A 26,510-nucleotide genomic window follows, 5' to 3' on the forward strand; every position below is an offset into this window, starting at 1 on the left:
AATATGTGATGGTTGATGCAGCATGTTTGAAAAGTGTGTGTTAGGAAGTGTTGTGCACTGTGCCCCCTTTATACCTGAAACCTGACAGAAGGACAGTCAAGAATTTCAGTGTCTCTGGGGAACTTAACATTGAATTGACCCTAAGAATGAATGCCACACATGGCTATGGATATGTTTAGACTCTGAGGATATAGTAATGCACCTTACAGTTAAAAAATACCCATGTGTTCCATCTGATTTGTATCAAGTCAAGTTACACAGAGACACTGAACTCATTTGGCAAAGGTCTAAGTTTCTTTTTTTTGCAGATTGAATGAGGCCTCATTCTCAGTATAGTTTGACCTGATACCTCGCACATGAAGAGAATAGTGTAAAACAAACTTTTTGGACTGCATGCTTCTTTAAAAATCTCTAAATCTCCAAATGTACTTTCACTTGACTCAGTTATGTGACTTATTTGATGCTGTAATTTGATCTTTGGTTTCATAACAAGGAGCCTTTTGCTTAGTCAGTCTGAAACTTATCTTCGACCTGGTTTTTGTCGTAGTCCTCCCCACTAATGAAGAAATGTTGGAAGAACCTAAACATTATATTTATGCCTGCACTTGTGTGTATGCATGCGTTGTGCATATCTGATCCAAGGGGGAAACTCCCTGTGGTAACTCAGTGTTGTCAGCAGTCAGACAGATCAATGTTTATTGCTGCTGCTGTTTGTCTGTGTATTTGGCCGTGTCTGTGTATTATGAGTCCTTACACTATTTTTGTGTGTTTATGTTTGCTGCTGTGCATGTGTTAGTTTGTTTGCTGCTACTTGTTGATTTGTATTTGCACAAGTGCGTATGTGACCTTACTTGAATTCACTTTCATGTGCATGTGTGTGCATGCCAGTAAGGACTAGGTAGTACCAGATGTTATTCTGTTATTTACTGCATGCTATTTATGCCATGGAATCAAAGCGAGGAACTATTATTTTGCTGTGGTCTAAAGGGAAACTGCCTGATGCTGCAGTTTGACTGGAGATTTTAATTATACTGTCTGAAAAATGTCAGATTTTAAATGGACTTTTTACACATGTGGTGATGCTCACCTGCAACACTAAAGTGGATCAGGTTTCAGATAATATTATGGTGTAGAACAGTTGTGGACATGGGTGACTCTTCCACCCAAAACCAGAAAGCAAAATAAGATTTGTTAACAGTCCTTCGACCCAGGCTGTTTGTGCTGCACCTGTTTGAGTGCCCTACATACTGCAGTGGGGAAGTTGTCATCAGCTCTAAACGTGCTTGTGAGAACAGTGTGTTGTGTATGTGTGCACTTGGCTGGCAAAGAAAGATGGCAGGGTCTATCAAGGTTCCTCTCCTTTGGTTGGTATACATAACTTGTGGTTTACTCAACGAACAAAACAAACCTCAAAGCAGTGTTGAAAGATTTTACCCATTTCCTTTTTATGTTGAGTCATAAGTCCCCATACAGTATTGGCCATGAGTTACTTATTGGTTGACTTAGATTAATTCAAAATACACAGATACTGTATCTCACTGAACAAGACTCATTTTGCTGTGATTTGGCGTTTGCTAAACCCCTTGATTTTTGTTATACGTGCTACTGTATATGTAAATTATATTGGATATATGATGGTGGATAAAGTGGTGGTGACGGCTAAATTAAATTTACTGTTACTATAATCAGAGGTGTGTCAAATATCCTATAGAAAATCATAAAGAATCAGAACATGACAGTGTTTTTTTTATATTTTCAGACAGAGTTAATCTAATTAAACAACACACACATATAGTTTCTCAGCTTTAGTGTGATTTTATGAATGGTATTGATGCAAATTTAAGTTTAAAGCTCTAAATGTTAATGTTTCTATATTTAAGAATAGTACACATGCAGCACTCTAACCCTCTAAACATCAGCCCAAATTGAGACAGAAAAATTGGACACACACACACACACACACACACACACACACACACACACACACACATATACATACATAAACACAAATACCTATATTTCCTGGCTCTCTTAAAGGCCTGCTATTTCTTAAAACGGAAATGTCATGTAAATGGTTAAAAAGGATGTTCAGGCAATCTACTCCATCCACCACCGCATTTAGAAAAGGATCCATTACACACACATATACACACATGCATGCACACCCACAGGGTATTTGTATTCAGCATGCATTACAGATGAAAACCCATGCATAAAAATCACAGGGACATCATGGTCAATTAGTCCAGGTTCATGTTCTCTCAGTCTCATAGTAGAAGTGCTGCATGTTCAATATCAATACACTGTATGTATCAGTGTTTCTCAAACTAGTGTTTATGATCTGTAACGGGTCAGGGGCTTATTCTCATGTGTCCACATTATATTAGATACACTTAACACTATCACTGAAATCCAAGATCTCGTTCCATCCGGTCTTCAGTCCCAGTGTTTATTTATCACAGTTGTCTGTTGTCATTACTGATATTGGACAGTTTGTGTGAAGCTCTGCAGGCAGAAGTTGAGGATATCATGAATAACACATGATAAAGTACAATGAACATTGTTTGTAATACATTTTTTTATCTTTTGAATCTAATTTGGGACCAATTGCTTTGACCCAACAGTGGTTTGTGAGAATGCCGATCTTGATTTTTAAGATCACAAAATGATAAATAATATATTTGGCTCTTTTTAAGAATACACATTTATATAACTATGTATACACCATGGTTGGGTTTTTTTATCGTCAATATATTATGGTTGGGATTTTTCAGTTTTCTGTATTAATGCACATTTGCTTTTAATTAATTCTTCAGAATCTCTTAAGATCTCTTAATCTCCTTTTTGTCACTGCCTTGTCCGACAGCTTTGTCTGCCTGTGTGTTTCCCAGTTTAAAGGATGAATAAATGAATGATTGAGGCCTCTGCATGGTCATGAAATTCATATCAGTCATTTGAGGGTGTCTCCATTTCCACTTCAGAAGGTTAACATGTAAAAACAGTTCTGGGGTAGAGATGAGGAGGTATTGCTCAATGCTTGAGAGATGGAAGATTTGATTGTTTAAAACCCACAAGTTACGTTTTATGTTCTTCTACTGTTTTTTAATACAATATAATAATTTAACACCAGTTTAAGTAAAAGTCTGTGTTTTATGGAAAGCCAAGGAGCAAAGACAATCCTTAATCCTTACCACTAGAGGAGAGAGAGACAGGAGCTGACAGATGACAAATGTTGTCAAAATGTTTTTGAACTGTTTTACAAGTTGCAGCTGTTTCTACATAATTTCTAACATAGAGCTTGTGTGAAATGGCATGTTGAGGAGGTGCAGTATTTATGCATTGGATTTGTTCAACTTTATTTACAATACTTATATTCTGTGTAATCTCAGGACATCAGGCTCTCTGACTTTCTCTTTTTTTCAGTAGTCAAATAGTTTTTAATTCTTTATTTCATTTAATGCAAATATTTCTATATAAATGTATTCCAGGTCTGGACTCTATAAATGAACCATCATTCATAACCTGTAGTCTGTCTCTCTGTTGGACATTTAAAGGATTTAGTGGATTATGCTGTCTCTCTAACTGTGATAGATAGCTCACACCTGCTGCATTGTGTATACTACAAAATTTCCACTTATTCTACTTATCCCTTCCTTCCTTCCTTCCTTCCTCTCTATATTTTCTCTGTCCTCTTCTCCCATTTCTCTTCTGCTCTTTATTTTTCTCTCATTTTCTCTATCTATTTTTTTCTTGCTTGTGTGAAGAATTTTTCACTGATCTTGTCTTTGTTCAAACAACCTTTTCCTGCTTTGTCCTTAACTCCAGTTTCCCAAGTTTATTTCTTTTAATCTTTTTCCCTTTCTTTCTGTCTCTTCTGCTCAGTCTGTCTATGTTCTTATCCCACACACACACACACACACACACACACACACACACACACACACACACACACGTGCGCATGCATGCACGCACACACGTACAAACACACACACGCACGCACACGTACTGAGAGTTCATTACAGAAGCTGTGAGGCCGGATCCACAAATCAAACTGGGTAAATAAGCTATTTTTTTCCTGCAGAGCAGTCACTGCTGTTGCCATAGCAACCTATAGCACATCTCAAGGGTTACCAAGGACAACGTTTAAGTATGTGTCTGCATACACTATTTTGTATGTGTGTGGTTGTGGGAGGGGGGTAGCTAGGTTTCTGTGTTGCAGTTCACAATGACAAATGCGTCACATCTGTCTGATTCCTGGTGTTCAATCTATTTGATGTACATCTCCTTGCCTACAATGTATTGTACTATAAACATTGTATAACTCATTGGTTTTACACACTAAACTGACTTCTGAGCCATATAGTGCAGGTAAAAAACTGACAAAATGAGTCAGAACTACAAAAGCTTTATTCACATGCATGTAACTTTATAGCTGATAACAAAAATATGCTACAATGCCTGGCACTTACCATTTCTCTAGTTGTATTGATGCTAGTAACAACTGCTTGCTTCCATCGGAATACATGCTGTACAGTGTCAAGGTGCAGTTTTATGGCTTGGGTTTGACCATTCAGCTACATTCAGCACTGGAAACCTCACCCCGATAGTTCCTGCCTCAGAAGAAGGGCCTTTTTGGGGGGGCAGAAATTATGTCCCAGTAACATTAAAATAGTTTCCGTACATTTCTGCGATCAAATGCAGGTGAAATTCTCTCAAATGATTCCTGGAAAAGCTCCTGTGGTGGAAAGGGCCTGTTAGTTTATGTGGCATTCATCCCGACAATGTACAGTATGCCTATCTGGCAGCTCCAGCACCAGTGTAGAAACTGTCCATTAGTCCTTTGTTAGCAGAGATGAGGATGGGTTTGCATATGTGTGTGCGTATGTGTGTAAACAGACAGAGTAATGGACCTGACTGAAATCCAAACACAGGAACTGGCAGTTGATCAATGCTGTTTACCTCTAGAGGGGGAAGTGTGCAGGCTTCTCTTGGCTGGTCGAGGGATTGAGAGTGTATGGTATGCAGGGACTGATGGATCAGAAGACTTGAGACATTCAGGTTAATCCTGAAAAAGAGATGCACATTTCATTGAGGCTTAAAACTTTGATGGTGAATGGGAAAGAGCAGATCATGTCTTACATTTAATCTCCTCTCTCTGATTTCTGTTCTCTATCCATTTCTTTACTTGTATGAGCAACAGCGGTCTCTGCTGTCCTTGTGTACTTGATACAAGTGATGACAACTCATTTTCCCCTCTTTCAGGCCATTAACCGTTCTCCCTCCTTCTTCTCTTCATCTCTCTGTCTGTTTTTATGTGTTCAACAGATTTTTTCTCTCACTGTACACCTAAAATACTAGCTAGATGGCGATATGGCATGTGGAAAAAGTAGGATCAGTAATGTAAAATTCATTATCTCTCTCTTCTTCTGTCTCTCTTGCTCCTCCTTTATCTGTCCATCCAGAGCGTCAGCTGGCCAACAGTATGACCAGCAGCAGCTCTCTTCCTCCCAGTGTCAGTGGGATCAGTAAGGAGCTGGCAGAGGTGCGCCACCTTGTTCAGTTCCCTGAGGAGATCGCCTGTATCCTCACCGAGCAAGAGCAGCAGCTCTACCAGCGGGTGGGAGGAACTTACATGCACACAAACACATATCTGGGTCCAAAAATATGAAGAATTTCTAGGAAGAAAACAATAATGTTGGTGGCTTAGTTGGATTTCTACGCAGAAATGAATCTATATCTGATGCTCACAAGCACAGAAATGGATGAAAATTAATACTTATTTTTGCAGATAAAAAGTATTAATTTATTGTGTTGGATTGGGTTGGACAAAGTATTTCTTTTAAGAGATGGGAAGAGATGACTAGCAACACAAGAGAAAAAGTAGTTTATTTCTAAGCTGGCAGTGATAATAAATCACTCATCTATTCCTTCCATACTGTGTCTGTCTGCAGGTCTTTCCCTTGGACTACCTCTGTTTCCTCACTCGAGACCTGGGCAGTCCTGAGTGTCAAACCAAACGGCACCCAAACCTCAAGGCCTCGCTGTCAGTGCCCGCCATGCCTACCCAGAGTGCTCAGCGAAGTAACGCTGTGGAGGACCTGGTGGCGCGCTTCAATGAGGTGAGGAGTCTGCTTGGAAAAAAATTGTATTTAGGATTATCATGCATTTTATTTTTATTTTTTTCTCATACACATACAGTCATACACATAAACGTATGTTGAATGAAAAATAGAAAGAATACAAAAACCTCTTATCCTAATGTTCATTCAAAAATACCGCCAGAGATAAAGCTGTTACTCTTCAAACTAGGACTGCAACTAAAGATTATTTTTGTTATCGATTAATCTTCAGATTGTTTTCTTGATTAATTGACCAATCGTTTAGTCTGTAAAATATAAAAAATGGTGAAAAATAAAGCCCAAGGTGATGTCTTTAAATCGCTTGTTTTGTCAAATTGCTAAATTGCAAAATATTCAATTTAATGTCATAAAAGACAAAGAAAAACAGCAAATCCTCACAGCTGGAACCTATGAATTTTTGCCGTTTTTGCTTGCAAACTATGTGTAATAGTTTAATGGTGTGATTCCTGAATGCCTTGAACAACTTTTTAAACAAGACCATATCTATTGGGAAAATATTGATAAAAAACAGTGCTTCTCCTGATTTGATGACTGTGTGGAGTGCCCTTTAGTGACCTCCCCTCTATGACATCATCAGACAGTGAAAATGCGTGGATTGCGATTTGACTTGAATGTGAAAGGTTGAAAAGCATAGCAGAGAAGTAATTGTGTTTTCCTTCAGCTGGGTTTGCCTTGTTTATTTGCCGTGCTAGTCATACCAACTTATCAGCTCATGACTGAAGCACACTGTGTGTACACAAGTGCACACACTCACAATGGTGTAAGTTGGCTAAAGTTACTCTCCTGGGCCTTGTGTCTTTTCTGGTGAGTGACTTTGAATAAACAATCACAACATTGTTATGCTGAGAAAGAGAAAGTGAGAGAGGCAGAGATTGATTGGGAATGATGATGTCATCTTTAAGTTGCAACCCTTTCACATCAGCTGGTTTTCATTTAAGTCATCGAGAGGAAAGACGCACAAAAAATAGTTTCCCAAATGTGCATTGTAGCCATATATAGGCACAATGGAACAAGAGTCAAATGAAAACAGCGATTCTCCCCGTGAAGACACTGATGATAGTCTCAGAAGAAGATGAGATACTGGTGGAGTATTCTGTCTTAGCTGTGACTGTATACCATGGTTTGGATATGTTTTCCTGGGATTTTCCTCAGTGATTGTGGACAGCATTATGTCCAATATTTAATGTGTTAAAGGATCTTGCAATTTTTTAATGAATTTTCAATTCTTCCTCAATAGGCACTTGTCACATTATAGGCAGTTGGATCCTGCTTTTATTCTTCAACAACTCCAACAAATCACCATTGGCACTGCTACGAATCAAGCCGAAATGATTAGTCAATTATTCGATTAGTTGATCGTCAAAAAAAAAGGGGGGGGGAGCTGCTATTTTGATAATCGATTAATTGAAGCAGTTTTTAAAGCAAAAATGACAAAAATTCATGCATTCAGCTTCTCAAATTGGAATATTTTTTAGTTTTCTATGTTTGTAAACTCAAAACCTTTGGGTTTTGGACTGTTGGTTAAACAAAACAAGTCATTTAAGACGTCACCATGGGCTCTGGAACTTTCGATTCGTTGCATTTTTTTGCCTCTTACTATTACTATACAGACCAAGCAATTAATCGATTAACTGAGAAAATAATCAGTAGATTAATTGGTAATGAAACAAATTTAGTTGCATCCCTAGTTATGATAACATATTCTTAACTGGTTTTTGGTCACAAATAGAACATTTTCAGGTATTTAAAGTAACTGTGGAAATACATTTCCAAGCATAGAGTTTTCCAAACAGAGATATTCACTACAAGGGAAAAAAGGGAGTATTATATAGGTAATATCCTGTTGGAGTCGCCCTGGTTAAGAACCAACTACACTGCCCTGGACTGGATCCATAGTTTTGAGATATCGCATTATTAGCTTTAGGGTCTGATTTCTTTCCTCACCCTTGACAAGACAACGTTTTGTAAATTTAAATTGAATTTTCCCAAAGGTATCAAATGGTTTCGATCCTGTTCGTTTTCAAGCCATTTATGGGAGTGAAAGATTATGCAGTTAAAAAGGATAGCACGGCATGAGAAAATCTGGGAGGAGTGAGCAGTTTGGGCCCCTTTGTGTCTGTCCGGGAGTGTTCAGCTATGACAGGGCGAGTACAGTATGTGCTTATGCGTTCAGTTTGTAATAGTTTTCTGTCAACCTTGGTTATGTAATTCATGTATCAAGGAGAAACTGACCCTCATAGTTCAACTAATACCACGCTCACAGATGGAGACAGACAGACGGACAGACAGATGGGCACATACACAAACATCAAAGGGGGATCAGCTTGCTCCGTGTGTGTGTGTGTGTGTGTGTGTGTGTGTGTGTGTGTGTGTGTGTGTGTTTTATCAATCTGCTATTGATAACACCCATGCCATGTATATAAGGGGGGCTGTTGTTTGAGGAAACTTTTTGCACAACTCCTGTCTGTCCTTGTCTCTTGTTTACTCTTTTCTGCTCTTCTGTGCCATTACAGACAGGCGATCTCTATATAGTATCTCTTCATATCCTGTCTATTATCTGATGATGATGATGATTTTCACGCAAGGCGCGCACATCCTGGCAAGCACAGAGCAGGGGGAGTAACAGATAAGAGACTGTAGGGCAGCAGGGTTGTTTGTCAGTAAGTATATACAGTAGTTTCTAGAACAAGTTTCAAGACGCTCCACGGGTGATTTTCTGTACCTGACACTGTTTCTGATCTGTCTGACAACAGCGACAAGTGAGAAAAGAATTTTTGACTGTGATTAACAAAATCAGCTCGTTAAAAAGCTATCTACTTAATCACAGTGAGTCTGCAACACCTAGATGAAGTTGTGCAGTTTGTTATGATAAAATAGTGTTTGGAGCACAAAGTGTTCAACTGACATGTTCGAAGGAGAGAATTAATTTTTTATTTTATTGTAGAAATGTATCGAGAATGGTTAATTACAGTTATAAATAATGGGGTTTTTTTGGCATTTTTTCTTTTATTTGTAGTTGACAGTAGCGATAGAGACAGGAAACAAGGGGAGAGAGAGGGGCTATGTAGTTATATGGTATGCATCTTCGCCACTAGGTTACCAGTAGTCCCAGATATTCTAGTTGGTTTTTTTTTATGAATATACCAACATATCCCATTTTTATGCTGGAGGGTCATACTTTATTATTTAATCAGGTAATCAGTGCAAATAGTAACTAATAAGCTGGATACCAACAACAATGAGGCGTGCAACAAGTGATGCTCCGCCATATTTGCCATATTAGTTCAAGGGCAAAAAAGATCCATGTTGACCAAAAAGCTGTGGTTCAAAGTTCATTCTTGACCTTGGAAACAACAATTGAGAAAACAGTACTACCATGAGGTCCATTTAGTAGCTGTTCTGGAGCTTTCGATCATGTCACATGGTTGTCATCAGCAGATGGAGGTGGAACACTTAAAATGCTCAGAAAAAAATGGAAATTTGAACATCTACAATTCCATGACAAATAGGCGAATAGGCGATGTGATATGATAGAAAGCTCCAGAACAACTACTAAATGGACTTTGTGGTGAGGTTGTTTTTGTCAACTGCTGTTTTCAAGGTCAAGAATAAACTTTGAACCTCAGTTCCATTTTTAGTTCCACTCAACTGCATAATACATTTTGTAGGATTTGAAGGAAAAGTGGTGCAACAAGACAAGTTTTGTCTTTTCATGTTTCTCAGTTTGAGCAAATAAAGACGTTACATTAGTGAGAACAATTTAGAGGAGACTGTCTAAGATGGATTACATTTTCACAGTAACCTTCCCAACACTCAGCCCTCCTCATGCCTATGCTTCTATCTCACAGGAATGCATAAATTGGTGTGCTTTCACTCATATTGGATAGAGAGAAAATGTGAGACTTAACAAACCATAACACTATTAACATTAATGAGGTTGAAATTATGAGAACCAGCTTTTTTAGTCTGGCAAATAAAATTTAGCATTTTATCAAAGACTGTAGATTATATATTTATGAAGTAAGTTATGTCTATGTACAAGCTCATATCTAAGATGTCTGTATATACTGTGTGTTAAATTGTATATACATGTGCTGATATGTGAGTATTCATGGTCTCATACCTTGTGTATGTTAATGGGTCCATATTCTGTTCGTGGGCAGGGGGTTTGGTTGCATGTGTTATGTATGACTTGCTGTGCTTGCTTGTGCATTAGTTCACTGAGAGGTCAGAAGTGACATGGGGGGCATATCACATTTTACCAGTGTTTCATCACAACCTCAAACAAAAACTCTACATGTGTTTCTGAGCGTGCGCGCGTGTTATTGTGGCTTTATTTAGTCCCTGTGAAGTCAGACTGTGGTGGGCTTTACAGATCCTTACGTAACCCAGTAATAGATCTCTGAGCCAGAGGGGATGTTTTTACCTCCTGCGAAGGGGTTAGGGAGTTTCAGTCTGTGTGTGCTTTTATGTATGTTTTACATTTATGAGGCTCTAACGCATAGAGACACAGATACTAAAGAGCAAGAAGCAGCAAGATTGAATTAGATCTTTTCCTGTATTGTGAGTTAGTATGCCTGTGTATGCGCGCACGAGTGTGTGTCAATCGCAGAGAATGTGAAAGGAAGCTTACCCTGATACATATCTGGTTCTTCCATCGTGTCTTTTGAGCATGCTTGAGGGCAGTCAGCACAGAGACACAGAGTGTAGCTGATAGATGTGTGTGTGTGTGTGTGTGTCCAGCTGGTATGGTTCTGTGCATACATTACCACTTTAGACACAGCTTGCCATACCAGAATTTAAGAGATGACATGAGCACAAGTAAGAATTTCAGCTGACCGTCATTTGGCTGCGGACCTTATCTCCTGTTCGCTGGGTTTTTAACACACCTAGTAACAGCCTTGTAGTAACACACTGACACACTTTCAAATCATCCTGTGGTTTGGTACATTTGGTGTTTTAAAAAAACAAACAAAACTAGGTACAACTTGTCTGTCTCATGAAAAGTCATGTCTTTATTCCCCTGGGTCTTGGGTGATAAAGCTGGCAGAGAAGCAAGGCCTTCAAGAGTATAATTGCTTATTTATCATCTTTGATGTGATAATAACTATTAGTGATATTGTATGTAAAACTGTATCAACAGGTGAGTTCGTGGGTGACGTGGCTAATCCTGACAGCAGGGTCCATGGAGGAGAAGAGAGAAGTTTTCTCCTACCTGGTCCATGTCGCTAAATGCTGTTGGAACATGGGAAACTACAATGGTGTCATGGAGTTCCTGGCTGGACTCAGGTTTTAAGGCACACACAGACACTAACTCAAATATGCTCACATACTGTACACAGGGATGTACATTAGTCATTTTTTGTTTGTTTTGTTAAAAAATTTCTTTACACACACACAAAATATCACGTGTTATCAACCGACATTTGAGATTTTCTTTGTCCTCCAGGTCCCGCAAGGTGCTGAAGATGTGGCAGTTTATGGACCAGTCAGACATCGAAACCATGAGGAGCCTAAAAGACGCCATGGCTCAGCACGAGTCTTCTTCTGAATACAAGAAGGTTGTGACCAGAGCTCTCAATATCCCAGGATGCAAGGTAGGTTGCTCTTTATTCAGTTGACATTTGGGAATGTAAAGGTCTAGTTTGTCATGTGGGTCAGTCGTCAATTACCTCTATGAGTCAGTATGTATTTGTTTCATGAATCTTAATAGCTCACATTATTTCTTACTTATCTGACCACTGGAATGAAAAAAAAAATACAATACAGTAAAAGCCAAACTGGGATGTGTTTTTCTCTCTACCATAGGTGGTGCCATTCTGTGGGGTTTTTCTGAAGGAGCTGAGTGAGGCGTTGGATGGGACAGCAAGCATCATCAGCCTCAAACCACCTCCAGATAATACAGAGGACTCAATAGAGGTACAGAACAAACGCACATCTTTTAGCACTGACCCAAGCAGTAAGAATCAGATTATGTTAGTATAATTCATCCTGCTTTGTTTTGTCTGTCCCCTGTCTAGTTTGTGTCTGACTACAGCGGCCAGCACAACTTCATGTCGCGGTCTGGTTCAGATGGTCTACACATCCCAGAGAAAGAAGCAACTGTCAGCAACATCCTGCAGATTATCAGGTACACTACATCCTTGTGACAGTGCTTGACACACAACAATCTTCTCTGATCTGTCTTCTTCACTTCCCACTTTCTTCTACTCACCATTTTGCTTTGATCTCAAATTTTCTAGCACTTAGCTCTCCTCTGACTCATCCCTTTCTGCTCCTCAGATCTTGTAATCGTAGTTTGGAGGCAGAGGATCCTGATGAGGCGTCCTCCAGTCCTTCTTCTACTGGCCCATCCCCTACATCCAGAAACAACTCCTTCAGGGACCGCTGCCGCAATCAGTCAGTCACCCTTTTTTCCCCCTTTTTTTGCCTGACATATAAGCTTTTTTACATTTTGTTTACCCCAAAGACATGGTCTTTCATTGTGCAGCATCAGGTACCAAACAGCAACTCTGGAGCTCATAAAAAAATGTCTTGTTTAAGGATACCTTAGAAGGGTGAATGTTTTCTGTCAGAGGGTCTTGAACCCATCCAGTTGATGGATGATTCCTGTATCTGAGTGTGGGGGGTGTTGCGCAAGTTGTGACCAAGCGTATGAGACATACAGTACAGTTTCAAATAGCACATAGCCTGTGACCCAGTCCATCAAGACACTGGGACATCGTGTATCAGTTGATTGCATACAGCAGTTGTTTCCCCTTTTTGTTTACTGGTGTTTAACTCTCTTCATTCTGGATTCTTGTAATAATGTAAAACAGTTTTTGTTTTTTGTGTGTGGTGTGTAGAGCAAGTTTTTCATCCTAAATAATTATCTGTGATATGGATACTTTAATGTCACTTTACATCTCTTATGGTGCTTAAAAGAACAATTCACCCCAAATCTTTAATTTTTAGTAATTATATACCTAGTCTCTGTTTCTATATCAATATAATAAACACGCTATTACTTTACCAACCACTTAAGTGGAATGTTAATGCACCCTTAACCTATTTTTAAAAAAAATTGGTGAGCCACTCCTTTAAGGCAGACTGGAAAGATTCTATTGTTTAGCACTGTGACCCTTCCTGCCAAAGGTCTGTTTCCAAAATTGAGTCCTTTATTTTCCTGTTCATTCACAGACAATGACTCATAGACAAAGTAAAAGAAAATGGTCTGTTTATATATAGAGTTATATCAGAACTATAGAGAATACTGCCATGCTGTGAATGATTGACATGGCTGGTCTCTCACTTCAAAATAAAAACACAATTCCTGTTCTTCATCACTTGTTTGTAGACAGAGTTAGCAGATTCTGAAAAGCCATTTTTCAAAAGACTGGAAAAGTTGGATTTTTCAGTTGGGGTTGTTGTTTAATGCCAAAATATGCCTATTGAAGGAAATGTCATGGGATTAATTAAACAACATGATACATAAATATGCATACAGGTACATGGATATTTTGCATTCACAGCACAATTTCTGGGGCCAGATGAACTGGATGCTTACCAAACTCTTACTGTACAGTATATTGTTCTGGGTCATTGTAGTGTTCTTTCATAGCGAGATTGCATAAACACCGGCACAAGATAATGGCTTTGTGAAGGAACACATTTGCAGATTGTTATTGAGATGAGGTGATCACATAAACCTCTGTGTCATAGAGAAAAAAGATAACAGGTTAGTTTCCTGTCCGGACAGGAAGGAACAGAGCTCTGGTACGTTTCAGCACACTGGTGGCAGGTAGCTAAAGGCACAAGCTGGAATTTGGTTGTGAAAATGTTGTTAGAAAACTAATTTTATTTCAAGCTTGGCTTGTGGTGTTTGTATTAAGGAAACCTGGATTATCTTCCCTTGTGTTTCTAGACAGTTTTCTCTGACTTTGAGTTATTATTTCATGTTAGAGCTCAGGATAACAACTGTATTTCATTTTGGCCCGGGTAATGGTGTTCATTTGTCTGTACTGGGATGCAGATAAATAGTATCTTTCTTACTCAAAGTGTTTAAGGACTTCCTTTCCTGTGATTCTTGATCTTTCCCACTGGCATCCTCTTTTTGCTATTTTTCTTTTCCCTTCTGAGAACTTCTCTCTCTGCCCTTTATTTGTCTCACACTCCCTCTCCTCCTTCTTTGTCCCCTTCTCCCATTCTAGTTCACATTCATTTAGGACACCGCCAGAATCAAACCGTGTATTGTAAGTGGTCATAACAGTGTCAGGAGTTTGAACATTACTGGCTAACGTCAACATGGTTTAAGTTGCAGTTTGAGTAGAAGCTTGTTTAGTAGTGAAGGAATGTGCACTAACAAATGCATGATGCATTTTTGCTTGTTCAGCTGATGCACTTCAGTACAAAGTGCATTTGTGTGCTGTCTTACTGTAGATGCAGATCATTTCTTACTTTTGACTGGACCTCAGTGCATTAACTAAATAACTGCTTTACCTCACTGCAGTAGTTTAAATTAAATGTAGAAACTGATTCCCGTGGAAAATAGTTAACTTAAACTTAAATTTATTTTTTTTAAAGAACTTTTTTCCCGGTCTTCTATCCATCTTCAGATTCATGGTAGGGGACTTGTCGGATTCAGAGGGCGACTTGTCGTCTGAGCCGGTGGTGAAAGAGGTGGAGTTTCAGGGGACTGAGGAGACACACAGAGCTTTCAGCCATGGTACTGAGCTCATTCCCTGGTAAGAAACACACACATTCACGCTCACACATATACACCCATACATAGATAGCTCAACAGACCCTCTACATTTTATTTCCCCCCTAGGTACGTGTTGTCGCTACAACCAGACATTCACCAGTTTCTGCTGCAGGGGGCTACAGTCATCCACTATGACCAGGACAGCCACCTCACAGCTCGCTGTCTGCTGCGACTACAGCCTGACAACACAACACTCACCTGGGGTAAATTGTGACAGAGCGTGTCATTAAAAACATCTCTATATAATTTAAACGACATGGGTATCTCATTAATTTTGCCATTGATTCATGTAATCAATTTTTTGTTCAGATATGTCAAAAAAATACATTAGTTTACTAAAAGAGTCATATTTCCTGCGACATTATTATGTTTCAAACATAGTGTAAATGTGTTTATCCACAGTATGTAAGCACTACATCATTTTAACCTGGTTGTAATTGTGCTTTCGTGCACAAGATGCTCCATTTCGTATGCCTTTACTACATTTCAGAAATATCGAAAATGTGTTGATTTATTGCAGGTAAGCCTCAGAGTGGAGGGTCTTCCCCCACAGAGCCACCACTGGGATTAGGACAGACTGTAGTGGCAGGACTAGCAGAGGGCCTTTTGGACCTGGGAGTGGTGAAGGTTTGTTAAAAAAAATCATTATTGATCTGGTATTTATACTGTGAATATCTTTAATCTTTTAATCTAGTATAGAAATTCAAATTATTTTTTTCTTAAAACAAGTGAAAAATGAATTTTCTTTAAGTTTGTATTGATGCCAGAAAATGTAGCTGCATTATTTCAAATATTGTCATTTACTACTCAGACTTCTCAAACCTGCATTGGACGAATATGATTTTATCTTGTAGGATTAGTAACTAGTTTTGTGTTTGATTAGCATTTGACAGTCATGAGTTAGATTGCTCTCATAATATTCATAATATTGTGTTTATTTGAATGTGCAGGCAGTGTTCCTGGGTCATCAGGGAGTGGATGTTCATGCTGTATGTTTGCAAAACAAGCTGAGCCAGATGACAGTGGAGGAGAATGGTCTCAGCCTCCTCTACGGTCTCAGTACCACCGACAACAGGTTAGTCTCTTGTTACCACCAGCACCCACTGAAATCCACTTTTTGATCAGTAGTGCAATGCTACACTGGTACATCAGCAAAACACCTTGCTGTTGACCAAATATTTTAACTAGTTTTCTAACTTCTGCCATTAGACTCCTGCACTTTGTGGCCCCCAACCACACAGCACAAATGCTTCATAAAGGCCTGTCAGAGTTGGTGAATGCAACCAGAAAATTAAAGAAGTTTCCTGATCAAAGGTTGCAGTGGCTGAGGAGGCAGTATGTCAGTTTGTATCAGGTAAACTCTGAACTGGACGATGTACCTTTGACAGTACTTTTCTTATACACAGGCCTTTTTTCCATCAATGTCTGAATTAAAAATGTATGGATTTTAGGTAGTATTATAGATGTCTTTTCAGCATTATAAACTCTCTCTAACTTTGATTTGCCTTGGCCACCAAAATACAAGTTTTTCAGCTTCATAATTTTTTCAGAATGTACCTTGGATGTTTTTTCTGCATTTCTCTTTAAATCTGAAAACCCCAGCTTTCACATGTCCCTAAAACATTTTGAAATCAAATTAGTGTTCCCTAGCTTGGCCAATTTTAGCCTGTTAATTAGAGAGAGCCTGAGGAAAACTGTGGATCATGTGATTAGAAATAATGCCATTAATATGTCATTTTAAACAAGTTTAATTTTCTAAAGTCATAAAAATGTATCCAGCACACATGATATGAGGATGATATGGAAACTTTGATTCTTAGATCAACTGAGGATTTTGTAGTAGCCTTCGGTTGAACCTTACATAGCTTAACCTGTGCGTTTACGTCCTGCTTCCTGTCCATCTAATCATCTGTGTGTTCGTCTCTGTTAGGAGGATGGTAGGTACGAAGGCCCTACTCTAGCCCATGCCATTGAGCTGTTTGGTGGGCGGAGGTGGAACATGGGTACAAGCGGAGTAGAGAAACATGCCACCCAGAAAAACAGCCCTCTGAGCATCAATGATAAGACCAAGAAGAAGAAGAAGGTCCTTGTCAGGGTCAGTACATAAAAAAGTTGGTGCCTTTCAAAGTACATTTAGCTGAGACTCTTATCAGCCTAGAGTGAGCATGTAAAACTTCAGTGTCCTGGTCAAAAAAAAAGTTAACCTGCAGGTATACTTGTGATCTTTCACCTCAGGCCAATCTGCATTTAGGATAGAGGGAGTTACGCCTACCAACTCACACAGATGTAGTTTCTAATACTGAAGAGCAGGAAAAATGTTTTAACATAGCATGTGTGTTTACACACCCAACACAGGGAGACAGTGGGGATGTCACGGATGACGAGATGGTTTCCAGGAAAACACGGAGCTGTAAAGAAGGACTGTATCGAAACGGGCCGGAGTCTGACAGCATCGACCAAGAAGATCCAGGTGACATTAAGAATCCAAAATCTGTAGATGTATGCCACGCTCGGATGCAGCTAGATTATTACATTCATGAATATTGTAGAAGTTACTTGGCCAGATCAGATTGCTTGGACTTTGTTTGGGAAACCAAGCAAAGGTCTTATATTTCCATAACCCAAAACACTACACAAAACCGAATTTAAAGAATAAAACAATCTTCACACGTCATTAAGATCTTAACAGATCATTTCCTATGATACTGTCTTTTTTTTATTTACCCTCAGTCCTCTTTGCCTCCATAGAGGACAGCTTCCCTGGACCATTCTCCCTCTCATCTAAAAGCCCTGGATTGCTAGCTTCTTCTTCCTCCTCCTCATCTTCCTCCAGCATGGCAGGGTCCAACCAGTCCCGCCCGCAATCTTCTCCGATCCTCTCAGGAACTGCCAAGTCACAGCCAGGGTATGTACTATACTCTATACGAAGACTGGAGGTGTGAACATTTTACTTCCTTTTTCATTCAAGTTGAGATATTTTGTCTTTTCTTTGTGGGTTGTAGGGCATGGAGTAGCAGGTCGTGGCACGGTCGAGGTAAAGGGTGTTTCAAAGGCTTCCAGAATCTCATGATTTCTGACAGCACGATGAGCTTCATTGAGTTTGTTGAACTCTTCAAGTCATTCAGGTAGATACCAAAAATGATTCTACTAGATCCTGTTTTTCATGCACTGTAGTAACAGCCATGTAAGATACTGTCCCCAAAGCAGAGATCCACATACCAGCTTGGCAAGCTTAATATGAAACTTTAAACGTTTGATAAATATGTTTTATCTTGCCAAACTAAAATGTGGATCAAACATTTTCTGGTTATATGTTATCATCCGAAATTCAGTAATGGCCTGAAGCAGTGATATATGTATGTTGTATATGTTCTGTTCAGCATTTTTGCCATATCACTCCCTCTTGATGTGTAATTGTTGTGTTCTTATCAATAGCAACTGAAGACAGTATGATAAATCGAATTCAACAAATGCTTCTTGAGGTTATCATGCCTTTTCAAGGATTCTTGTCTGTATAATATTTAGCTTCTATAATACTTTCCCCTGTCAAATGAAAGGAAACAATGTTTTGCTTTGATAAGCAATGGATTATTCTCATACCAGTCCTCCTACTCCTTCTTAAATTGTAGTGTGTCCTCTCATCTGCTGCCCAGCAGTTTCCTCTTAAATTCCACACTTGCTCAGATAAAGCCATGCAGAAAAAATGGAAGTACAATACTTCAGCAGCCTCTCAAAAATCCTGCTTATTTTCCAAAGATGGTTCCTGAGATGTATTATATTTAGCCATCTGATCATTTGTCCGCCTGTCCATTGGGTAATTGTTCATTATCAAGAACATTGAGAAGAACTCATATAAGGCACAGCAAAAATAATATAAACAAATGATGCCTCATGTGACAGGAAAACAAAATATTACAACATATGGAGGATATTTGTTATTCTATATATGTTAGTCTATAAATATGACTTTTCATTTGGCCTTTAAAAGAAATTTAGATGCTATTGAATGTATTTGAAATTGGGTAAACTGATCCAAAGTTCAAGCGCCCTGAAGTCAAAACAAGATCACCTTTATTTAGTCTTCACCTAAATTCTGCTATGTGTTGTTTCCTCTACAGTATCCGAAGCAGGAAGGACCTGAAGGAGCTGTTTGACACCTTTGCTGTCCCCTGCAGTCGATCAAGTCCAGAGTCTGCTCCTCTCTACACCAACCTCAGGATAGACGACAAAGACACAGGGCTACAGCCAGACCTCGGTAAAAAGAACAAACAGTTACATTAATTCATATATTGTTAGCAGTCAAAAACATGTGCGCAGATACCACATTATTCCTCTTTTTCTTTCACCCTCCATCTCACCTAACCTCTTCCTCTCCTCCCCAGACTTACTAACCCGCAATGGTTCTGATCTTGGCCTGTTTATCCGGACAAGGCAGCAGATGTCTGACAACCAGAAGCAGATCTCAGACGCCATTGCAGCAGCCAGCATTGTGACCAACGGGACAGGAGTGGAGAACGCATCACTAGGTGTCTTGGGATTGGCTATCCCTCAGCTCAACGACTTCCTAGTCAACTGTCAGAGAGAACACCTGAGCTACGATGAGATTCTCAGCATTATACAGGTGTGAGCCTGAAGGGATGAAGGGACTGATGAACTAATGCAAGCACTTAAAATATATATTTAACATGAACTGGATGGAGAGATGGTGGAGACAGAGGCCATATACTGTAGTTAAAGATAGAGAGAAGTATGAGAAAATGCCTGATATAGATTTGTGAATTTACCAGATGAATGGATAGAATAAGGATGAAACAAACCTGAGACACAAGTAAGGAAAAGGGACTGCTGATCATTAATGATAATTAATAGTTGTTTGCTTTTCTTTTGCAGAGATTTGAGCCCTCATCAACCATGAGACAAATGGGTTGGATGTCATTTGAAGGCTTTGCAAGGTATAGTAAAAATTTTAATAATTAAAAATACATTGCATACTCATGTCAGCACTGAAAGACAATAAAAGTATATACTGGATTAATAAAACTACATTACATACTGTAAGAAACAGAATTTCCCTCGGCAATGAACTCTGGAAGGCATGTTTCTGTAGTACGACATTTTGATAAACATCTTCCATCCACCAGGTTCCTGATGGATAAGGAGAACTTTGCTTCTCGTATTGAGGAATCCCAGATGAACCCAGAAGAGCTGCAGTACCCTCTGTCCTACTACTACATTGAGTCTTCTCATAACACCTATCTGACTGGACACCAGCTCAAAGGAGAGTCCTCCGTTGAGCTTTACAGTCAGGTAAGTGAGCCATCCACCTAATTTTTTACACAGTATTGTAAGGGATTTTTTGGACCCATAACTCCTATTTTATATGTTCCTGTCTGATCGTTGAACATCATTTTTCACCAGGTGCTGCTGCAAGGCTGTAGGAGCGTGGAGTTGGACTGTTGGGATGGAGATGATGGCATGCCAGTTATTTATCATGGGCACACACTCACCACTAAGATACCCTTTAAGGTTAGAAATGTATATGAATAATTCAGAGATGTGAATGACATTTATGGAAAAAACAATCAATCACTGGCTCTTCTTGCTTTCCGCTCCCATGCCTCATTGCATGGACTTGGCAGAAGTTTCCACCACAGGGCCATATCGCCAAACACAATTGTACTGCTGTATGATGTATTTATTTTGACAAAAGTAGTCCAGGCAGAAATTCTGTTGGTTCAGTAAACCAAACAAATGTGAATTTTTAGAACACACATCAACAGACCTCACTTCACCAGCTGGTTACTTTTGAGGGCCATAGCAATACTATTTATTTTATGTAATCGGAGATGGACTAATCAGAGCCCCCAAACACCTGTATTTTATTTGATGTGAGGGCTGTTTTAAGTAAATCTAATCAGCACTGGTTTCCACAGAGTTTTATTGACTTTTATTTGACTTGGAGTGCTGTTTCTAAGAATGTAATCTCTCCAATGATCCTCCAGGATGTGGTGGAAGCGATTAACAGGTCTGCATTTGTCAATTCTGACATGCCCGTCGTCCTGTCCATAGAGAACCACTGCTCCCTCCCACAGCAACGCAAGATGGCTGAAATCTTCAAGGTAACGGAGACACAGAGAGTCTTTTGTCATTTGTGTATATGAAGAATGTCACACATCAGATAAAATTTGAAACTCCTTTTCAGTCACATTGCACTTCCCATAGTACTCCTTTTTAAGCATTTTAAGGTGGCCTCAAAGTGGCCTCTAAATCTGCACAAGTAGAGTTTCATAGGGAAACCGCCTCCATCTTTGTTTAAATCCAAGAGCAAGACTGAACACTAAAACTTCATAGATAGTTTATATAAGCATACATGCTTTATATTCATCAATATATTCAGCAATACCATGCTTTATGTTTAGGGAATTACATGCACCTACACCTTCAATTAGTCTAGTTTCTAGTACAACCACACTCTTCCAGATGGGAATGTTTTCCTCACTGGCACTCATAGCAGCATTTTTTGAGCACGGTTAGTACTTCGCTCATTCATTTTCTTTGCCCAGATTTTCTCAGCTGCTGTAGGCATTTGAACTGGCACACCTCCAGCCAGAGGCTTGCTTTTCCAGTCTTCAGGCTACAACTGTCCCTTTCTTCTTCTTTTTTTACTGTACTCAAGGCCACACATATCTGGGCACGACATATACATCATGGAATATCATCTTGCTTTCATCTAACAAAACTTCCCAGCATCCTTATCCTCCTTGGAGACTGAGTAGCTTGATTTTAAAAAAAGTATTTCATGTTCAGCCAGCTCTATGCCTCTGGCCAGCTTATGTCACCATGGGTTTGTTTATTTGCAATGTTTTGTGTTGATAAAAGCACTATGATTCTTATCTCCTCCTCTCACTTAACATTATATTCTGGTCACATGGACACAATGTATTGATGTCTGCTTATCATGTTTGAATATTTATTAATTAGATGGTGTTTGGGGAACGTCTCGTGACGCGCTTCCTCTTCGAAAGTGACTTCAGCGATGACCCTCACCTGCCGTCGCCGCTGCAGCTGCGAGGGAGAATCCTCCTCAAGAACAAGAAGCTCAAAGCACACCAGGCGCCTGTGGACATACTCAAACAGAAGGTTGAGAAGAAAGAAAGACATCATGTCCACACATATGCACATATATAAACATGTACATAATTTAGATTTCATACGAAATCATTTCATACTTTTAAATGGCCTTCTAGGTAGCATTAGTACATTCAATATTTAACACTGTGCATTAGAGTGCGATCACACATAAATAATAGATGCTAATGTGCTCAAACGTACACTCCATCACACCATTTTCACTCAGTTTGCGTAGCACACGTTATGTTCTTCGGTATATACACACAATAGATTATCTGCAGATAAGAGCTTGTATATTTACAGGTAATGGGTAGGTATAGATCATATGTTAGAAACAGGTATATCTTTGTAAATATTAGTTCATCTCCCACACAGTTTTTTACACGCACTTACTCTTTATATTTTAACCCTTTCACAGGCTCACCAGTTGGCCCACATGCAGGCCCAAGCTATCAATGGGTCACCAGGGGTTACTTCACCTGGCAACCACACCAATGAGGAAGAGGAAGAAGAAGAAGACGAGTACGACTATGACTATGAGTCTTTATCAGATGGTAAGAACAGCATTTTGAAAAAAGAGAACACTTCAAAAGCACAGAACTAACACAAAAACTCAACTGAACTTAAGGACCTACAAGATTTCCATGGATTCTCAGGCTAAAATACCACATAGATTATATGTAGATTCGTATGTTGTAACAACCCTTGAATCTGTTTCTGTTTACACCTTTGTTCTGTCTCTCTTTTTTTAACACATAAGTCTCTCTATGTTGACACTCTGTTCTTACTCCCTTCCTTTCCTATTTTTGCTTACCTGTTTTCCACTTAGCTGATGTCCTCACAGCCTCTACTGCCTCGTATGGCCTGGAAGGTAAATGCATGGCTCTGATGTGCTTCTCTATATACCAGCGTTTCCATCTAATTTTGTTTTGCGGTGGTTGCTGGTGGTCTTTCACTGATTCATTAGTATCTTAAAATGGCTACATTTAGATTTTGCCCCTGCCATTTTAAGAGGAAATGATGGTTCCTTGTTGCAAATGAACTTGCTGTGGAGGAAACACTGGTATGTAGACATGCACTAGTGATCTGCATCGTTGCTGTAAACTGATACCTGTATGTGCCCGCATACTGGAATAGCTGCTAGCTTTCTGTTGTTTGTTGACGTCAGGTTATGTTCTGCTGTACCGTAGATCTCTATCATGCATGGTAAGCAGCAGTTCAAATTTAAACCATTACATATTGTATAATATGTGGAACCCAGTAAAAACTTAGATAGTAAAAAGTATTCTGGAAATAGTGTTGTTTGACAGTTTGAGATATAATGAATGTGCTAACACGAAGGGGCTTGAACTCTGTTACAAGACATCCTCCCTCACTCTCTGCTGCAGCCAATAAAATAAGGACAACCATATGTGTTCTTCAGACATTTTGACAACAGCACAAAAGTTAAGACTACTCCACTTTGTAATCACTCTGATTCATAATGGTTTTAGAAGCTCAATAGGGTGCCATCCAAGCATATTTATCACTACTAAATTGCCAACAATGGAACTTTGCGACTTCAGGAGTGTTTGTTATTATGTACACTTGTTTAATTACCATTATATAATTGCAATAATACAACAAGTGTCCTTAACTCCCAGCTTGCTACAAAAAAAAAGATATTGTGACATGAGCTTGTGTTGTATTTGTGTGTGTCTTTGTGTTTGGCCTGCTTGTTTGATGTAGTATGTCCTGCTTTTAATTATTTAGAAGACTATAGATGACATCAAAATAAGATGTGTGTGTAGAAAAATACATTGTATTAATTTTAGTCAGTGTTTTAACAACACTGATTTCTCTTTCTCCCACAAACACATCACCTCCCTTCTTCCTCCCCTTCATACTGTATTTGTCTGTGACCTCGCCAGTGGCTGGGCAGGCTCATCAGGGAAACAAAATAAAGCCATCTGGTTTCTCAGGCCCCACTCTGCCCCCGCACTAAACAACAGACCAGGGGAAACTACCCTGTCCCGGTCCCAGTCCCAGCATTGCTCTCTCCTAATCCCTGCCCTCAGCTTGTCCCTGTCGAAAGAACTTACCGGACATAGACCTTTCAAAAACCATTTCTCTAACCTAGACCTCATGGAGTGGTTCCATTTTCATACTTACCCCGTTTTTCAGTGAAATATTAACCTATCAGCTAGCAAGACATTCCAACTAAATAAACCACATTCCACCCTCAACTGTCTTCGTTTTACCCTACATGCTTGCTACATCAGTTGGCCCAGTAAATGCAAACACTTGAGCACTAAACAGCCAAGTTGCCATTGTCTCTTGTTTAACGGTAGCATCCTTCAGTCACAGTCTGGTCCAACTCACTTCTCTGGATACTGTCTGCAGGATGACACTCAGGGTCAACTCTGTTGCCAAACCCTTTTCAAATAAAGACATTCCAAATGTCAGGAATCAAACAAGTTTTCTTTGATAAAAAAGCTTCTGCATTTTCAAGCTGTGTTTTTGGCTGTGATGAATGTGTAGGAGGAATGGCAGCAAATGGAAGAACTCCCTACTGTTGCTCCTTTTTACAGTTCCTAGACATTGCTTTGAATATCAATGAGGAGGGGGCTTTGTGGGGTTTGGCTTGGGAATATGCTCATGGGATCTGCAAGTAGTTAGGGATATAGATAACTGCTTTTCCCTTTTATAATTATACTGTAATTGCCCCCACCTGTAGTCCTCTAAAAGGCATAACTAATCTCAGAGTGAAATGTAGAACCAGTGTAGGGTATTATAATTAATTGTATGTGGACGTTACACACCAACAAACACATTAAACATGTTTGTGATCCCCTGTTCATTTAGATGTATATGTCAAGCGCATTAGTCGTGAAAACAAAGAGAAAAGTGTAAACCATAAAACAATTAATTTCAAACTAAGTGGCAAACACCATGGTTGAATACTGAAGGTAATGCAGAAGTACCTTTAAGCTGCAGTTAATGCTAGTTGCCACTCAATGCTCTGACTTAAATGAAGTAACTATGTATATGCAACTAAACATAAAAATTTGGGATTGGAGGTGGTGTGCAGGAATTCCATTCATTAAGAAATATGTCCTTAAGGAGAATTAAGCCTTGAAGAGAGGTGTAACTGGGGACGTGGTTGCTTGATTGGCAGGTGTCTCAACCTGTCACATTCAACCATGAGTGTTGCATGTTTGTGTTAATATGCAGTCAGTTTCAGCCAGGTTACCCACTGTTTGCCCAATTTTGGATGTTCTGAGCTCTATGACACTACATCAATATTTTTTGCAGTTTGTATATGGTTCAAAATCATGCTAATTTAATTTGCGCAACACATTTAGCTGTTTTTGACACTTGATTAGCCCAAGAAACGTTTTCTGAGGATGTGTGCTCTGTCAGACCCACTCTGCTATGTGCAGTACAGTGCACCTGTTAACACCTGGGAACTGCTATAATTCACTGTATTTTCTATATAGATAACATCCTGGATGACAAGCCAGAGGGGAAGAGCTCAGCAGACAAAGAAGAGCACCCTGTTGATGAAATACCGAAGAGGATGAAGAAGTCTGATAGCACTACGCAGAGCAAAGGAAAGGTAGGGAACTACAGTATTAAACTGACCCAATTGCTGCAGTTGTGTTTATACTGAATCACTTAAGTTTCAATTCAAGCCAGTGCTGGGCATTTATTATGGTTTTATTTACTTGACTATTTTGCTGGTGGATTACATGAAAGACTTAGCAAATTTGGTCTAAACATACTTATTTCTGTTTACTTCAACATATTTTTGATTAAAAGTATGAAATTTTGATAGCAATCTGGCATTGAGGTTAAACATGTTCCTACTCTCTTCTGTCCGTGTATCTATGAAGTTCAGCCCCTGCTCCAACAGCACATCACTGTCTCTTCAAGTAAAACCATGTTTTTCATGTCTTGTGTCGACCTGCTCATGTAGGTGTTTGACATGGAGCTGGGCGAGGAGTTTTACCTTCCTCAGAACAAGAAGGAGAGTCGACAGATTGCCCAGGAGCTGTCCGACCTCATCATCTACTGCCAGGCTGTGAAATTCCCTGGTAGAGAATCTTTTATCATACAGTCTCTTTGTCACACACACTGTTCTTTCTCATTCTTTACTTTTCATTTTAACATACATTTCTGAGTGTTACTGGATGTACTGATTCTTTTCCCAGTGCAAAGTGATTTATTTTTTGTATAAAAATCTTTCTTCCACCCTCTTGTCTATTTCTTCTGACATGCCATCATTTTCATTATCTCCTTATTTTCTATCAAATCCACTCCCATGTCCTATTTAAGAGGTCAAACCTTTACCCATTTTTTTTAAAAAAATTTTCATTGCTAGACATTTAATAGCCCAGTGTTACACTCCATTCCTCTCCCACACAGAACACCCACTGAGATGAGGAATCCTTTTCTCCCCATGGGAAAGATATAGTTACTTCATTGTGTTTTCAGTTGCAGAGCAGCACAACAGC

The 26,510-nt window shown here is 39.3% G+C and overlaps 1 protein-coding gene across 11 annotated transcripts in view; it reads left to right on the plus strand.

Annotated features, from left to right (window-relative positions):
- Positions 1–26,510, plus strand: part of plce1 (phospholipase C, epsilon 1) — an 86,226-nt gene that overhangs the window by 46,924 nt on the left and 12,792 nt on the right. For 5 of the 11 annotated variants that reach the window (XM_044177940.1, XM_044177944.1, XM_044177942.1 and 2 more), the window contains 28 exons: positions 5,463–5,617; positions 5,952–6,119; positions 11,284–11,429; positions 11,590–11,737; positions 11,949–12,059; positions 12,161–12,270; positions 12,423–12,539; positions 14,330–14,371; positions 14,735–14,863; positions 14,950–15,086; positions 15,404–15,510; positions 15,834–15,958; positions 16,093–16,237; positions 16,814–16,978; positions 17,239–17,353; positions 17,614–17,788; positions 17,886–18,008; positions 19,002–19,138; positions 19,266–19,504; positions 19,774–19,835; positions 20,025–20,190; positions 20,302–20,409; positions 20,886–21,002; positions 21,865–22,023; positions 22,433–22,568; positions 22,844–22,885; positions 25,494–25,612; positions 25,973–26,090. In XM_044177940.1, the coding sequence (XP_044033875.1) occupies positions 5,463–5,617; positions 5,952–6,119; positions 11,284–11,429; positions 11,590–11,737; positions 11,949–12,059; positions 12,161–12,270; positions 12,423–12,539; positions 14,330–14,371; positions 14,735–14,863; positions 14,950–15,086; positions 15,404–15,510; positions 15,834–15,958; positions 16,093–16,237; positions 16,814–16,978; positions 17,239–17,353; positions 17,614–17,788; positions 17,886–18,008; positions 19,002–19,138; positions 19,266–19,504; positions 19,774–19,835; positions 20,025–20,190; positions 20,302–20,409; positions 20,886–21,002; positions 21,865–22,023; positions 22,433–22,568; positions 22,844–22,885; positions 25,494–25,612; positions 25,973–26,090 (3,621 nt within the window). The remainder of the gene's footprint in view (positions 1–5,462; positions 5,618–5,951; positions 6,120–11,283; positions 11,430–11,589; positions 11,738–11,948; positions 12,060–12,160; positions 12,271–12,422; positions 12,540–14,329; positions 14,372–14,734; positions 14,864–14,949; positions 15,087–15,403; positions 15,511–15,833; positions 15,959–16,092; positions 16,238–16,813; positions 16,979–17,238; positions 17,354–17,613; positions 17,789–17,885; positions 18,009–19,001; positions 19,139–19,265; positions 19,505–19,773; positions 19,836–20,024; positions 20,191–20,301; positions 20,410–20,885; positions 21,003–21,864; positions 22,024–22,432; positions 22,569–22,843; positions 22,886–25,493; positions 25,613–25,972; positions 26,091–26,510) is intronic. The other 6 variants (XM_044177949.1, XM_044177951.1, XM_044177943.1 and 3 more) reach the window with 5 other exon arrangements.

Source organism: Siniperca chuatsi, linkage group LG20 (assembly GCF_020085105.1).
Source record: "Siniperca chuatsi isolate FFG_IHB_CAS linkage group LG20, ASM2008510v1, whole genome shotgun sequence".
Taxonomy (NCBI): domain Eukaryota; kingdom Metazoa; phylum Chordata; class Actinopteri; order Centrarchiformes; family Sinipercidae; genus Siniperca; species Siniperca chuatsi.